Below are 17909 nucleotides of genomic sequence, written 5' to 3' on the forward strand. Positions count from 1 at the left end.
TCAACAGGAATTAAATAGTAGAAGGGTGCATCCTCTTGCATTTGAAAGTTTTCTGAAAGCCTTATTTCAGAAAAACGATGATATTTATTAAGAAATGCTGCTTCCTGTTATAAACTGCTCAGACAAAAAAGACCTGTGAGAGACAGCATCTGTGATTAGCAACACATGTGATTGTGGTTTCTTTGTTGGTTAGAAAATCAACTGTATAAATTATAAACTTGAGTTTTTTGAGGTAATTTTTGTTAAAGACGGTATCGTACACCAAAAGGTAAATTTTCTGATTCTGGGCTCCTGGTGCAGCCCATATCAGGAAATTATCCACCCCAGGCTGTGATTTTCCATCCATTAATTTTAAGAATCAGAAAATTTGCCCTTAATTTCTTTAAGGCAGAAACATAAAGAAAGGAATTGGGTGACAATGGGAAAGGTTGGGGGGAGAGATAACTGAGGGTGTAAAAGGGGCTGTGGATGGGTCAGGAGAGAAGGCTGATGCACAAGAACACAATGGGGGTTGAGGCCTGATAGTTCAAAAGGAGCCGAGGTCACTTTGGATTCCATTCTCTTGACCCCACCCCCCCACTGCCACAAGGCCGCTAGACTGTACTTCCTCCCATTACTGTCAGATCTCAGCAATCCCATGATTGTCAGACACTGGCACCTCCAAAAACTCTTCTCCATTCCTGATGATTCACAACACCCCAGACAGACTTCTCCCCACTCCCAGACCCTCAGACCCCCTCAATGCTCACCCAAACTGCACTGGTATGGTTGAGTTAATGAGATAAAGTACACATGTAAAGATCAGCAGCAAGTCTTTTGTCAAAAAGATGTGGGAATGGTGATTCATTATTTCCAGCTACTAAATTCTGCATTCATTTTGTTACTCAAGCTTAGATTCAATGTAGGAAACCTAAAGTATTCTTGGTTTAATGTTATTTATTTGCAAATCCCTAATGTTACTTCAATTTGACTGGAAGTCTCAATACTTTATTTCCTTTATTTAGCTTTATTTTACTGTGAAAGTTTAGAACAAGAAACCTTTTCAAAACTAAAAATAGTAATGATTAATAAGAGCTCGCAGCCACTATTGTACTGCTTTACCCTTTTACAAGTTACGCAATTGCTTTATTCTCCTTAACTTTTATATCTTATACAAATTCTCAGAACCACCTTCTGTTTGCTGCTATTATTCACAGTGACACTGTTTATATTGTAACCACATATTTCGGTTTCAGTATTTAGGAAAATTTGTACCCATATATTTTCAACACTCTGAGCAATGATATGCCACATTCCCAACCCCCAGTAAGTTTCTTGTCTCAGAAAAATACATAAATTATAGTTGGAGGGTACTCATTTTACTCTTAAACTGTTGCTTTTTTTTTAAACCTAGTGATTGTGGTTCTTCTATAAATGCTTATGCACTTTATCCATTCAATGGCATTTTGCTGATATCAGAGAAAGCTGTCCTATCTCGCATTCCATGAACACTATTCCTTTTTTGTTATCATGACTTAAGTGGTTTGAATCCTTATGCTTATTTGTATTGGACACTATTAATAGTTACTATATATGGAAACAATCGAAGACTTATTATTGGGTGTTGAAGCATTGCTTCAGAACATTAAGGATCATTTGACTTCTCGTCAATACATGTGAGATTTGATGTTATTATCTCTGGTTACTGTACATATTCAGACTGTGCTTCTCGTGCAGTGCTACAAATACAATGTCATCCCTTAGTTCTTCCTCAACTTTCAGATCTGAGTGTTACAGCAATTATAATCGAAGATCTTCAGGTGATCCCTGCTTTGATCAGTACATAGATGCAGCGCGTAATTTATTTGAGGATGAGGTGGAAAAATCATCCTTCAGGAATGGCCACTTTGTAAGACCTAGAAATGAGTCCTTTGGATACACAGGTTTGCCTTTCAGTGTCTTTGACTTCACAGTTAAGTAGAAACTTTCTAGATCAATGATAGACTTTGCCTTTGTAATACAAATTAATTAAAAATATAGTATCTCAATGATGTACAATTTGTTTTTAATATAGCATCATATCTTTAATATATATATCACCATTACTATAGATGTGTAATGAGAAAGTATGTTAACTATCAATTTTTACCATATGGCAAAGTATATAACTGTTTAAATTGCTGTTTGCCAAGTAATTCTTGTATGAATTTCTTTAATTATGACTAGGACAAGGGACTTATTGCAGCAAGTGATTTTTTTCATTGCTCAACTCTGCTCAGAAGTTGGCATTTTCACTGCCTCCCAGATATTACATGCAAAATTGAAGTACATTACTTGGGCAGCAAATCACGTTAGAGGCACTAAGTGTAGAAATTAATGGGATTTGTTGCAGGTTTTTGTATTGCAGCAAATCATTTGCTCTACTTATGATACTGAAAGTGTCAAAGGCTACTCATGATATTTCCCACAAATACATTCTAATTAAGAAGAGTTTTATAATTCACTAGTTTTAGTGTGATGAAGAATCTACTTACATGTAATACAAAAGTGAAGACAAAATAAAGCAGGGGAACAGAAGACAAAGTTGGCTACTACACTGTCCTTCACCTTTAGGGCCATTGAGAAGAAGGAATCTTCTTTCTCATGGCAGTTAGTTTCCCAGGTGATTGGATTTAAGGCAGCCTCAAACCAGATCCTCATAAGTGGAAGTTAACAGCACAAAAATGCCCATAATTTGCAATCTCACTTGGGGATACAACAAAAATAGCTGATCTGGGGAAAACTCATATTGCTCTGAGATTGGGAATTATTTTGGATTGCTTCATCAAATTATAGGGAATTTTACTTTGCATCTAACTCCATTGAACCTGCTTTGATGTGTTAGATGAACAAGAAATATGACCTTGAATTTTGGTTAGAAGCTAAAAAGAGAGGCCTATGAGTAGTAGGTGCTTGATGTTGACATTGTAGGTCAAAATTGGAAAATTAATTCCTTTCCTATCACTAATTTCCCTCATTTTGGCAAGCATGAAACAAAATTACCAAAGACAAAACACAACTAGAATACTATCCGCTGTTGCCTTTTAAGGCTCTGTTACTATTTGGTCATATCTGATAACCTTAGCTCATGGTTTCAAACATTTGATTTTTCTTGCTCTATAGTTTCAATGTTTATTCTCTTTTTTTTGTTCTCATTCAACCTTTTTCATTTGTCATCCTCAGCTTCATCAATTACTTTTTGCTTTATATTTCCATGTTTTTTTTACTTCCTCTGCAGTTTGTTTTCCTTCTTATTTTCCCTGAAATGGGTTATCTTCTTCATTTGTCATTGACTTTCTACCCTGTTGTGATCTGGCAGAACCTCCTACAATCGGGAGTGCTGGTGGACAACATTATCTGTCTACACTGAAAGAAATAATTGCTTTTATACAGTGCATAACTAGGTCTTTCAGAAAGATCTCAAAGCACTTCTCGTACAATACATTACTTTGACGAGCAGTGACTTGTTATATATTCAATTGTGGAAGCCATAAATAGCAAAGAAAAATCCCCAAAACAGAAATGAGACCAGTTAATCTGTTTTGGTGATGTTGGCTGAGACTGAAGGTTAACCAGATCACCAGGAACACCTACTCTTCTTTGGTAAGTGCCTTGTCAACCTGAACATAGGAACAGGATCATCAGAATAGGCAGAAGGGGAATGGTTTAAAACTTACTTGGGGACAGCTCCTCCAGCAATGAAGCACTCACTAAGTACTACACTGTAATCTTGGCCTAGATTATGTGCTCAAAACCCTGAATTCACAACCTTCTTATTCAGAGCCAAGAGTGCTACTACCTACTGAAGCTAACACTGATCTTGATCACTTGTTAGGGGACGTGAAACAACAGCTTGGCAATGATTTTCCCGCTCATTTTTTTCTCACATGGGAAAATACTGGCCCTCCACTTCATATGTCCCCATAGCAAGAGGCTGAGATTGGGAACTCAACGACCTGTGAATCAAACCAGCATGACACACCAGTGTGGCATTGCCCTTTCCACATTCTATTACGTCTAATGATTTTAATCAGCATGTCTTTGTCAGATATATATATATGTGAGAGAGAGAGAGAGAACAAAGAAAGATTTGTGTGTGTGTGTGTGTGTGTGTTTTATGTATACATATATAATGCACACACAAGTCATTCTTTCCCTGTTGCTTTTCACTTTTTTTTTAACACCACAGCTCCTGTATCTGGGCGTCCAGGAAGCCTTGGAAACGTCAGAACTGTTGGGGATACTTATCAAGTCACAGCTGATGTCAGTCAGTTTGACCCAGAAGAAATCATTGTCACAATGTACAATTACCAAATAGTCATCAAAGCAGAAAAGGTCCAAATGATTATACCTTGTATTGTTATATATAAAATATTAAAAGTAAAACTTTAAAAGTTAACAGTTCGTTTGAGGATTTTTATTTACATTTAATAATTTTCAACAATGCCTATCTTTACCGCACTTTACAAGTCATTACATCACCACTAACCAACCAGAGGGCTGTATTTACCACACGCAAAAACATACTTTTTAGATGTAGAACTTATATTGATTTTCATGTAGGTAAAAGAATTAGGCCACTGAAGAATGAAACTAGGATCAATACAACCTGCAGGGTAACAACTCAAGTAATATATAATGTCAATCAGAGGGTAGAATTAGTGAAGTAGAAGATCCCTGCTTTCAGCTGGAGCACTGAAATGAAAGCCTTTCAGAAAATAAGTAACAAAAAGTGAAATTTTTAGAGCAGACACATGGGACACTTTGTGAAAAGTGGAGAAACAGTAAAAAAAAAAGGCATTGCTAGCCGATCAGGCAATGATTGCCTCTATTCAAATGTAACATTCTGATGCCTTGAAGCTGCTGTTGTAATGTGTTGACATTCAGAGCCGATCAGAATTTCATCTGTTGAAAGTAAAAGTTGGAGCATTATTGTGCTTACAGCATAAGGCTGGATGGAGTAAAATGTACTTTCACAACAAACATGCCACATAATTTGTCTTTACAAATCCATGATGTATAAGCATGGGATAACAAACCTTGACACAAATAGAGTGCCAACTCTTCGACTGTTTGTGGTTAAAAATCCTCTCAGTTCAGCATTATTTTCACACTCTGATTCAGGTGACATTCTTTTATTGATCCAATAAATACCATTATTGCTCATGTAGGCATGTAAAATTGTGTTAAGAAGCTACACTATACTGTAAAGCACTTGAATGCATGTTAATGATTTTTATACAAAATTATCGCTTGTTAAATGAAGCATAATTTTTTGGAAGAATTATTTGTAGGCCAAGACCTCATAAGCTGACTAGATTTTGCTTTCATTGCTTTTAGGTGGCTGAAGATGGGATCATCATAAACACCTTCACTCATAAGTGTCAGCTCCCTGAAGATATGGACCCTATGTCTGTGGGCTGTTCACTGACAGATGCCGGTATTCTGATAATCAATGTTAGAAGGAGTCCACTGAAACAAGCAGAATCACCACAGCCAGTTTATAGAAGTGAAGTTAAGCTGTAGGTGCCTTGATTCTATAGCAGCTTCTTTGTCCATGCTGCCTCAGCAACATTAGTTTAAAAAAAAAATTCTACACTACCTCTGCAGAGGTTTTTATTTTAGAGATATTTGTAATGTTCCTAATTCAATTCAACACACACAGGCATTTACTTTACTTTGGCAGAAAACAATATATTCTAAAAGCTAGTTGTTCTTTGAATATTGTAATTTTTCTAGTGTCACACTGAAGTAATTTATTTTCTCACTAAAAGGTACGTACCACTTTTGCCTTTTACAGATTACATTTAAAATTAAAGATAAGTCATACTCCACAATTTCAATTCTTTTCCTTTTTACATTAGTTTTGGTTTTAATTTATCGAAAATCAATGTAGCCAAAGATAATGAAAGTCATACTCAGAAATCAGTCACCTAGCAACCTGATAGTAATGGGGTAAGGTCTCGGCCTTGTATTAATATTGGCTGTGGTTTGAATTCATGGAGGGGGGAGAGGAGCTCCCTATTATACTTGTGATGTGTTTCACTAGCCATCAGTAATTAGATACTGGGGCTTCCCAACAAGGAAAATGAGTTTTTGATGCTTATAGAAAACTGGTTCTCTTGCATGTGGGTAGTTTGATTATTTTTCTGGAAGCTGTGAACAAATCTGGAGCTTTGCTTCCCTTATTTTCTTGGAAAGAGGTTAGCAGTGGTTGTACTAATTGTATGAAATGTATATTAAAGGTCGTATATTAATATGATATTCTGTCAATCTGAATTTAGTAATTATGAAGTACAGAAAGAAATTGTAATTTCTTGACATAAAAGGCCACATTTCTAGGATGGCTGTATGGTATCCTGCAAGAACCAAATTGCACTCAGACCACAGATGAAGCTGATTAGAACATTTCAGGTTAGTTTAGGAATCCCTGAAATTTGCTGAATTTAAGTTTGAATGTGTCTGATCTTTAAACAAAATAGCAACAAGAGCTGAGATGGCTAAGCACATTGAAGCACCAACATGTGCCCCAGAGCAGCACAAGTAAAATAAATTAGAAAATGGTGAAAAGACATACCTTAATAGCAGTAATGTCCAATTCCAGCTAAGAGGATAAAGTGAAAAAACTTGTATTTATATAGCACCTATCATGTCCTTTCATATTTAAGTGCTTCACAGCCAATGAGTTACTTTTGAAGTGTAGCCATGATGTGGAGATGCCGGTGATGGACTGGGGTGGACAAGTGTAAGGAATCTTACAACACCAGGTTATAGTCTAACAATTTTATTTTAAAATCACAAGCTTTCGGAGATTATCTCCTTCGTCAGGTGAGTGAGTGAGTGAAAGGTTCTCAAATCTCATATCTTATATTAGGCTGGGACACGCTCACACCAATCAAAGGTGTTGTTGGTGTTCAGACAGGTTAGCCACGGAAAACAGTTCTGAATACACAATGGGTCAGGTTACAAAGCCAGAGAGAGAAAGAGACCCGAAAGGCAGAGAGAGAGAATGTCCAGTTGTATTAAAAACAGATAACTTTTTTTTTCTCTGCTTACATGTAGCGTGACATGAACCCAAAATCCCGGTTGAGGCCGTCCTCATGGGTGCGGAACTTGGCTATTAATTTCTGCTCGACGATTTTGCGTTGTCGTGTGTCTCGAAGGTCGCCTTGGAGAACGCTTACCCGAAGAAGAGACACACGATAACGCAAAATCGTTGAGCAGAAATTGATAGCCAAGTTCCGCACCCATGAGGACGGCCTCAACCGGGATCTTGGGTTCATGTCACGCTACACGTAAGCAGAGAAAAAAAAAGTTATCTGTTTTTAATACAACTGGACATTCTCTCTCTTTCTCTCTCTCTGCCTTTCGGGTCTCTTTCTCTCTCTGGCTTTGTAACCTGACCCATTGTGTATTCAGAACTGTTTTCTGTGGCTAACCTGTCTGAACACCAATGACACCTTTGATTGGTGTGAGCGTGTCCCAGCCTAATATAAGATATGTGATTTGAGAACCTTTCACTCACTCACTCACTCACTCACCTGACGAAGGAGATAATCTCCGAAAGCTTGTGATTTTAAAATAAAATTGTTGGACTATAACCTGGTGTTGTAAGATTCCTTACTTTTGAAGTGTAGACACAGTTCTAATGTAGGTAAACATAGCAGCCTACGTTAAGGTGCCAGGATAAAGTGTGAGACTGAATGCTAATCATGTTACCTGGCAAGCAAATTTCTTTAAAATACCAGGGAATAGGAAGACATCGCTCCAATTATACTCTGGGAAAACATTTACTGATACCAAGGATTAGAGGCAGACTGCTCTCCTTTCCCCATTCACCAGAACTGATCAACCCAATAACTTGCAGCAAAACCAGACACGTACTCAGCCACCATACTACCAGGGATCAGATGTCACTCCCGACCACCAAGGACAATAGACACACAAAGGATTTGATGGGACACTCATTCAAAAGAATATCAAGGATTGGATATGCTCTTCCACCTGACTGCCAAGGAAAATGAACATTTGCTTAGCATTATGCCAGGGGTCTACCTCCATCCCTACAGCTCCAGGGAATGCGGGTATTACAATTCAGTTTTTTTTTCACATTACTCTCAAATTGTTAACTTTATCTTCACAGATGAAAGGAAATTTCCATAAACAGGCTTGAATCTTCTAACAACTGAAACTCATGCCTTATACATAATGCAAATTGGTTAGCATGCCAGCAGACTAACAATCACCCTTTAAAATGGTGTTTTGTACCAGAGAACATGTGAGATTTACACCATGTTCTCCAGTCCACTTCAAAATATGACACTATAAGATTCTATCCTTCAGGCCAAAAGAAATAGTTGAATTTATTCATCAGCAGGTTAATTACACAGAAGAAGAAACACACTGCAAGAAACTAGCAGCACAATGCTTGACTTACTACACAAACAGTTTAAAAACATTAGAGTGCTGAATCTCTAGAAGTCTAATCCAATAACTTCTGAACAGATTCTCTGGTGAAACATTACATGGAAATTAACACCAAAACCTTTCCTTTTACTGCCTTAATGTAGAAACAGCCAAACATTGGATCTGGGGGTTCAGGGAAAGTTATTACAACTAATATAATTCTTCTGGATTTTCAAAGACATGTTTCAACACCCAAGATCAAGCTATATAAAGTACTGACAGTGTATACAAATAAGCAACCTGACTCATCATAACTATCAGACATACCAAGACCTAAAACAATGCAAATTGAAATTTTTACTGAAGTGAAACTTTACTGATGGTTCAGCTATAAGAAATAATGACTTTCATCTGCTGTGTCTGCAAACTTGCATACATTAATGTTTCAAAGACTAGAGGTAATTTATGATGCAATTAATTGATGAACACAGGCAATACCATCACTGCAGCGAATTGACTAGGTCAGATATGAATGAAAATATGAATGTCTCTAGAGACTTCATATTGCTTTTCTCCTCACAAAAACAAAAGAACTCTCTGTCTCAGCCATAGCTAACCATTGTCAATTTTGAAACATGTTATTCTGACTAGTCTAAAGTCATATTAAAAATAAGTAGATAATACAGAAATTTTCCATTTTGAGGCATGACAAAGCTCTACTTACATCACGGAGGACATTTAATTACCACGTGTGAATAGGACAGGAAAAGATTAATTAGACTGCCAAGAATCTGATGCTACTTATTAGACTTCTGGGTGATTAAGAAAATACTGCCATTTCTTTTAGCTTCAACCACACATAACAATGGCATTATCAGCTATTGTGATGGCAGAAACCTAATGGTAGGATACACATGAGCTAGAAATGCATCAATTAGAAATGATCTGAATTTGGCAAACTTCTGGTAAATTAACATAAAATGAGGCCATTTCAAGTAATTTTGGTTGTGAATTTGGGAATTCTAGCTCTATTCATTGTTGTCCTCCAACATTTCTACCTCGAATTCTCACCCTATCAATTACAAGTTGCTCTGGACTTAGATATTTTTCATGGTCGCAGAATATAAAACAGTTTTTTTTTGGAAGAATAATTGGCTCAGCATCCATTGCACCAGGTACAACTCATTCTCAAGTTAATGACCTTGGATTGAATTTTCAGCCCTTCTGCACTGAAAAAATGGGTGGGCGTGCCCGAAAATGGTGGGCATTGACCTACCGCCCCATTGCTGCCAGCACTGTAGCCATGCCAATATTCAGCAGGGCTTGTTGCTGGGCGGCTGGAGTGGCACCTGGAGTCAGGCAGTAGGCCATTTAAAATGGAAATCACAGTCTCGTTACATCAATAGGATCCCAATTCCTCTATTTTTGGATTGCACGTGCTAGAACATGCGCCGTGCACACTTGGCGTGGCTGCGTAACGAAAGAGGATCCTGACAGATGAGTTCCTTTTCATTTTTGTGGGGCCTGGTGGAGCAGTAATGCTTTTCCCGGCTCCACAAATCCAGCCTGGGCTGGTACCACTCAGGCTCCCCACCATCCCACGTCAGATCGGGGTCCCCCATCCCACCACACCCACCCATTCAGGAAGCTACTTAGAACCATATTAGTAAATTTTACTTGAAACCTTCAGCCATCCTGAATGCAAGAGAAAAATCTTTCGTTTTAAATACAAACTTGATGATCTCAATCCAACAAGCAATTCCCTGCTGCACCATAGAGGTGATCATTTTCGGATTAATTAGCATGTAATTTCATTAATGATCATGATGAAACTGAGTAAATCAAACACCATCTCCAAAAAATCTGAAGAATAAACCACAAAAGAGTAGTATTCTGTGAAAAAAATTATGTCTGGTAAAAGAAAAAACTAGCAAAAAGACCAAAGAAACACATGGAAAGACTTATTAGGAGAGACTCCATATTTGAACAGTTCAGCAATCTTAGAGGATATTGTCGCCCTTTGTATCTTCCAAAGTAATTGGTACATATGTCTGTATTATACTAATATAATATGATTTATGCAATGCATTTGAAATAAGCTTCAATTCTATAAAAAATAACTTCTTAAAACTCATCCACTTTATTAAAGTTTTTTTTTCTCTCTCTCCTACTCTAGTTTCCCCTTTCCTGTGCCAAATGTCATTACCAGGCTAACACAGTGAGCAAGTGACCATCTTACAGATTTCTGCCAATGCTGCTATGTAACAAACTATTAGGAGGTATATGACAGCATCCCAGGCTGACTCACCAAGTATAATTATAGAAATAGTGGTGATGTAGGTGATCATTGGCACAAACTCATGTCTTACTTACCCCTCTGTGTGAAGTGCACTGTAGCTCAGTACAAACTATCTCTAGACCATTCTAAAATTCAATTCCTTAGTGCTTCATTTTTTGTGATAAAATACAATTTCAACGAGAAGTTATGTCCTACACAGTCCTCTTGTTATACTTTAGACTCTGGCATCACAACTTTAAGTAATGCTGCCTGACCAGTACCATCCAGTTTTCATTACCTACAGTCAATGACTCTCTGAATCTTATGTGCAGGCAGCTGCATATGATGCATGATGCAAACAATACATGAAGTGTGTGTGTAGTGGAACATAGGAACAGGAGTAGGCCGTTCAGCCTCTCGAGCCTATTCCACCATTCAATTAGATACATATCTTAACTCCATCTAACCGCCTTGGTTCCATAACCCTTAATACCCTTGCTTAACAAAAATCTCTCAATCTCAGTTTTGAAATGTTCAATTGACCTAGCTTCAAAGCTTAAAGCTTTGGGCTAGTTTCACCTAGACATGCACATGTTCAGCTCAGGGGTAGGGATCACACTTTCAATGCTAAGCAGTGATTTTAAGCCTGTTATGATGTGTATTGGGGGCGCTAAATTGGGCTGTTTAGCGCCCATTGTTTCGGCGCTACACAGCCTCTCCGACATCCAAGATGGCGTCTTGGATGCGCACGCACGTTTTCTGCATGACGTGCGCCAGACACCATCTTGGTATAGGAGTTAGCGCAGGCGCAGATAATGAACGCTGGAATCATGTAAGGTAGGGAGAAAATGGCTTCAATCAGTGTGCAACATTAATTTAAAGTGATAGACACCATTTTGGGACTTAACGCTCAACTCAACGCAGAGTCTTAACCCCGACCATCTGAACATGTCTGCGAGTGCCTGGAGGACCCCCTACAAGTGTTATTTAAAGGGACCATGCAGGATTTACAGGTTAGTGGCTGGATTATTGCTTCTGGCTGCCGAGACATTTGTAACTGTTTTTGGGAGTCTCCTAGAGTTCAATACTAGGATGCGGGGATGTAGCCTAACATTTAGAGCCAGGACGTGCAGGAGTGAAGTTAGGAACTACTTCTACATGCAAAGGGTGGGAGACGTTTGGAACGCTCTTCTGCAGACGGCAGCTAATGCTAGCTCAATTGTGAATGTTAAATCTGAGAGTGATAGATTTCTGTGAACCAAGGGTATTAGGGGATATGGGGCTGAGACAGGTATATGGAGTTAGGTCACAGGCCCAGCATGATCTCATTGAATGGCGGAACAGGCTCGAGGGGCTAAATGCCACTGCCACTTGCTGCCTCTTGATACGTTCCGCCTTCTCCTGCAAGAAAGCGGGACGTGTGTTGGGTGATGTGCCTGTCATGGTTGAATAGCAGCCAGTGTGTGTGGCCTGTGAGTTGTGGGTGGGTAGCTTGAAACAGTGGTAATGTGTGAGGGTCAGAGGAAGCATCTGATTGGAAGAGTTGCGTACTGATGGAAAGAGTTTATTGGTATGTGGGTGATGGGGGTTGTAGTGTGTGGTGCAGTTGGTAGGAGATGCCACTTGACAGTTGACCTCACTCACCTTGACCACTCATGTCAAAGCACTGAACTTCTTCCTGCACTGCATCCATGTTCATGATGTTGTGTACCAGGCATTGACTTTGTCCCCCGCTGCCTCCCACTACCTTTTGAGTCTATGTGTGGAGGGCCTCTTGCCCTCCCCCAGCGGATATAGGATGTCCCTCCTTCTGTCCACCTCTTGCACCCAAGGTCTCTAGTGCATCAGAGAACCTTGGTTCATGCACTCTCGCAGGCCTGGTACCAACTCAGACCGGCAGATTGGAGGATGTGGGATTTAGTAGTGCGCAACCTTTATTCAATGTTTTAACATAACTCATCAGTGTGTAAACATAGGGATGGGACCTGCATCTGTGCTTTACGTGTGCGATGTCTGATCTCCATTCAGACTCCGTATAGACGGTAGACTGTTATTTTCAGCAAATAACAGGTACCAGCTACCTTTAAGAGATTTCTAAGGAACATCCTCCCTTTAAGAGATTGAGCTCCCCATGGTGGTGGAAAATGCAAATTGCATTGATTCCACATGCAAGGCCTGGAATGGAACACTGATTGCAGGTAAGTCCTCCGGTGGGTCCAAACTTGCGTCCTGCCTGCGTAGGGTCCATCGGGCGCAGGGTACTAGCACATAGTGCTACCTCCGCCCGAAACAGACCCTTATCCAATCTTTCCCCCTTGGTTTCTGGTGTGCTGTGCTGGCTTCAGCTGTTACACTGATGCCGATACAGCACTAGTCCAAAGTTGAGCCACCTACTTAATATGTCTCGCTGGAGGCAGCACAGCTGGATCTGTGCACAATTCAGCCGTTCTGTAATTTTCACAATATCAAATGCCACTACAGATGTAAATTTGGCACAAAAATCCCAATATAACAAGGACAAAAAAAGTGTGGTCAAGCAATTGTATCCCAGAGGCAAAGGTCACGCATCATTTTATTTTTTCCTCACCAGCATTAATTATTAACAATTCTGGAACATCTGTTTGAAACTACACCAAAGATTTGGTTTGTTACCAGCCATCTGCCCTGTTCTTTGATGCTATTGAGAATTAATGATGTCAATCTAGATGGTAACAAATAAATAGAAATCAAACCCCCAGATCAGTAAATGTCCCTGGTAATACAGTTCATTAGGGCAATCATTCACCTTCCTGTCCATAGGAGACATTGGAGAGATTTCTAATGGTGATAAGTATGTATTTAATTTTAAAAATGAAATAGGGAGGAGCTTTAAATAAATAAGAATGTATTTTCACTGTGTTGAAGAGTTGTTTCGAGTGGTGTAGCAGAACAAATCAAGTAACAAATGCACGTGGGAAAATCCAAAACCTATTAGATAACTTTTTAAAAGCACCTCGGAAGAAAAAAGATCTCTGTGGCATACATGTGATATAGTAATACCATCACAGGAATTCTTCACAAGTTTGGATCAAAGCAAATGATTGCTTGTTCAGCCAGCATTTTCTGCACACATAAACATGCTTAACATCTCTAGAACTGATTTAGTGTTTCCTCTCATGAAAGCCAGGTGAATTTCTATTTCTAAAGCATGAAAGGTTTTCAAAAGTAATTTAAAAATGACAAGAATGCTTGGAAGATGTTGTTCAGGATTGTTTTCTCCTCCAGCAACCTAATTTATCCTGAATCGGAAAAATAACTGGTTGACAGGTTAAAACTCAGTAAGCTTGTAAGCTGGAGCACTAGATGATAGTGCCGACAGCACTCCTAAGACAATCTCCCAATTCTCTTAAGTACCATTAAGCAATATTGCCAAATTGTTTTGCTCAGCGTACATTAGAGTTGGCACTGATTACATTTCACAGCTTCAGATAAGAGAACCTCATTTTTGAGTATATTTACATTTTCTTCTAACACACTTGTGGTAGATGTCATAAAGGTGAACCAAGACAATGTTGCGGAATACAGCATTACTTGATTACTTTGGGCCATATCGGCCATTTCTACTATGATGATACAGCAAGTGGCTGCTATAACGAAAGGAACTTTAATTTAGAGTGATTTGTGTGGGTGCTGTAAATATCATCAGGGTAACAGGTAGACCATGCTTTAGGAAGGATGTCAATGCTTTGGAGAGGATACAGAGGAGGTTTACCAGGCTGACATCAGGGATGAGGGACTGCATTATGTGGAGAGATTGGAGAAGCTGGGATTCTTCTCCTTTGAGTAGAGAAGGTTAAGGGGAAACCTAATAGACGTATTCAAAATAATTAGGGGTTTTGACAGAGCAAATAGGGAGAAACTGTTTCCTCTGGCAAATGGGTCGGTAACCAGAGGTCATAGATTTAAAATAATTGGCAAAAGAACTAGAGCAGAAATTAGGAGAATTATTTTCACACTGAGGGTTGTTAAGATCTGGAACACACTACCTGAAAGAGTGGTGGAAGCAGATTCCATAGGAACTTTCAAAAGGCAATTGGACGTGTACTTGAGGACTAATTTGCAGAGTTATGGGGAAAAGGATGGGGTGTGGGACTAAATTGGGCAGCTCTTTCAAAGAGCCGGCACAGGCACAGGCATGACCCCTTGGCAATGCTTCAGAAGGCCGCATCTTCCTCTGAAAAGCAGTAACTGAATTGTTACAGTTGTCAGGCAGCTGTGGGCACAGCTTGTAAAGTGGGGGGAGGGGGGAGGGGGCAGGGGGGTGGGGACCTTTGGCTGACGAAGATCCATGCCGACTACCAAATTAATTCTGCCATCACAGAACCCCTTTTGTAACAAAGTCAGCTCAGCTTTGGCTCAGTGGTAGCACTCTTGCCTCTGAGTCAGACTGTCGTGGGTTCAAACTCCACTCCAGAGACTTAAGCACATAACCTGAGTGCAGTACTGAGGGAGTGCTGCACTGTTAAAGGTGCTATGTTTTGGAGGAGATGTTAAAGCCCTCTCAGGTGGATGTAAGTGTTGTACTATTCAAAGAAGAGTAGGGGAGTACTCCTGGTATTCTGGCCAACATTTATCCCCTAACCAACATCACCAAACACAGATTATCTGGTCATGTATCTCATTGTTGTTTGTGGGACTCTGCTGTGCACAAATTGGTTGATGCATTTGCCTACTTTACTATAACAACTTGCATTTATATAGAGCCTTTAACACCCCAAGGCGCTTCACAGGAGCATTATTAAACAAAATTTGACACTGAGCCACATAAGGAGATATTAGGACAAGTGAACAAAAACTTAGTCAATGAGGTAGATTTTAAGGAGTGTCTTAAAGGTGGAGAGAGGTAAAGAGGTGGAGAGCTTTAGGGAGGGAATTCCAGAGCTTAGGGCCTGGAAAGCTGACGGTATGGCTGCCGTTGGTGGAGAGATGAAAATTGGGGACGATGCTTCAAAGTACTTCATTGCTTTGGGACATTGTGAAGAATACAAGTTCTTCTTGTACATAAAATATAGTTTAGTTAATACTGCCAGTCAGTTCTTTTTTGTAGACTGACCCGCTCCTTTGAACTTGCCATCAGTGCAGAAGACAAAAGGGAGAAACCAGAGGACCGATTTTCTTCCCGTCCACCTCCACCTCAGAGCAAGTCAGGCAGAGTACACCTGAAATTTTAATTGGCTGAATATACCCCAGGCACAGACCTGCCCCTTGGCAGGGTCTTGCACTTGGAAATGGAGGCAGAAAGGCAACCTGAGAGGCCCGTAGCAGTGGCAACAACTGCTGTCTTTAGGCCCTTTTAGCTCCTGTCCGAAAACAAAGGTACATAACAAGGTACATAGGAACATAGGAACAGGAGTAGGCCATTCAGCCCCTCGTGCCTGCTCCGCCATTTGATAAGGTCATGGCTGATCTGTGATCTAACTCCATATACCTGCCTTTGGCCCATATCCCTTAATACCTTTGGTTGCCAAAAAGCTATCTATCTCACATTTAAATTTAGCAATTGAGCTAGTATCAATTGCCGTTTGCGGAAGAGAGTTCCAAACTTCTACCACCATTTGTGTGTAGAAATGTTTTCTAATCTCGCTCCTGAAAGGTCTGGCTCTAATTTTTAGACTGTGCCCCCTACTCCTAGAATCCCCAACCAGCAGAAATAGTTTCTCTCTATCCACCCTATCTGTTCCCCTTTATATCTTATAAACTTCGATCAGATCACCCCTTAATCTTCTAAACTCCAGAGAATACAACCCCAATTTGTGTAATCTCTCCTCGTAACTTAACCCTTGAAGTCCAGGTATCATTCTAGTAAACCTACGCTGCACTCCCTCCAAGGCTAATATGTCCTTCCAAAGATACGGTGCCCAGAACTGCTCACAGTACTCCAGGTGCGGTCTAACCAGGGTTTTGTCTAGCTGCAGCATAACTTCTTCCCCCTTGTACTCTAGTCCTCTAGATATAAAGGCCAGCATTCCATGAGCCTTATTGATTATTTTCTGCACCTGTTCATGACACTTCAATGATCTATGTACCGGTACCCCTAAGTCCTTTTGGACATCCACTGTTTTTAACTTTTTACCATTTAGAAAGTACCCTGTTCTATCCTTTTTTGATCCAAAGTGGATGACCTCACATTTGTCTACATTGAATTCCATTTGCCACAGTTTTGCCCATTCACCTAATCTATCAATATCGCTTTGTAATTTTATGTTTTCATCTACAAGGTGCAAGTCTTTCTAAAAAATATCTTTTGCGAATAAATGAACATTTTACACACACTTTGCATATGATTTAGTCTGCTGTTTTATTTGGACAGTGTGTATATTTCTGGATTAAGTGAGGATTAATAACTGCCAAAACCACCCAAATCATTTTTAAAGCTTCATGCAATATATGTTTTATTGTTAGTCACAATGTGGCAATCACACTTGGTGCTATGCAGGCTATTTCATTTAATTCCACTGCTTGTAATACAAATTATAGCTGGCTGCTGAGTAACATCACATTTGCAACAGGTTTTTAATCCAACAAAATTTGATTAATCGTTTTAAAAAGAGTTTAGTTGGTAGGAATCGGAATTCTGCTGACATTCTCCCGATAGATTGTAATGATAGTGAAATAAATTCTTAATAACTCCATCCAACTCAATTAGCTCATTAAGGGATATAATTTCATGAATTTATACATTTTAAAATGGATTTACAGATCAAACCATTTATGTACAAGTGCATTATTTACAAATGTTTTTATTTTAAAATCAGTCTATGAATTTTTAATGATAAATATTCTGTGAAACTGAATTAAAGTGCTGCATAATTAAATGCTTTTACTTATTAATGTTTGCTAATTACAACATTAGGAATAATTTTTGCATGTGCCACTGTTAACAAATAAAAACAATGAAAATTAAAACTCACAAAAGCCCCAAACATTTCTGGCTAAAGAACGATTTCATTACCTTTTGGAGGCTGCAAATAGTGACATCTCTATCATGGCCAGAATGGAGATGATTGGGTAATTCCCCTGTCAATCATGCCTGGAACCCACACTGCTATAAGTGACTGGGATTGATTTTACCCACATAATTTGTATGTAACTATCCTTCACACTGCATTTTGTAGAGAAATCACTATGCTTTTAATCGGGAGAAGTTGCTGCTAGAGTTCTGTTTGCT

General features: G+C 39.3%; 1 protein-coding gene across 1 annotated transcript; it reads left to right on the forward strand.

Annotated features, from left to right (window-relative positions):
- The first annotated feature begins 1661 nt into the window (after positions 1 to 1661).
- On the forward strand, positions 1662 to 6280 carry LOC137331444 (heat shock protein beta-7-like). Its single transcript, XM_067995241.1, has 3 exons — positions 1662 to 1922; positions 4208 to 4353; positions 5359 to 6280. The coding sequence occupies exons 1-3, from the start codon at positions 1730 to 1732 to the stop codon at positions 5542 to 5544; spliced, it is 525 nt and encodes a 174-aa protein (XP_067851342.1). The 5' UTR covers positions 1662 to 1729; the 3' UTR covers positions 5545 to 6280.
- Positions 6281 to 17909: the final 11629 nt, after the last annotated feature.

This window comes from Heptranchias perlo, chromosome 13 (assembly GCF_035084215.1).
Source record: "Heptranchias perlo isolate sHepPer1 chromosome 13, sHepPer1.hap1, whole genome shotgun sequence".
In the NCBI taxonomy this organism is placed as follows: Eukaryota; Metazoa; Chordata; class Chondrichthyes; order Hexanchiformes; family Hexanchidae; genus Heptranchias; species Heptranchias perlo.

Bases quoted from the DNA above. Each gene is read 5' to 3' on its own strand.
- LOC137331444 (XM_067995241.1), top strand. From the start codon at position 1,730: ATGTCATCCCTTAGTTCTTCCTCAACTTTCAGATCTGAGTGTTACAGC. The intron at 1,923-4,207 runs GTTTGCCTTTCA...TTAACACCACAG, and splicing joins TGAGTCCTTTGGATACACAG to CTCCTGTATCTGGGCGTCCA. The intron at 4,354-5,358 runs GTCCAAATGATT...CATTGCTTTTAG, and splicing joins TAGTCATCAAAGCAGAAAAG to GTGGCTGAAGATGGGATCAT.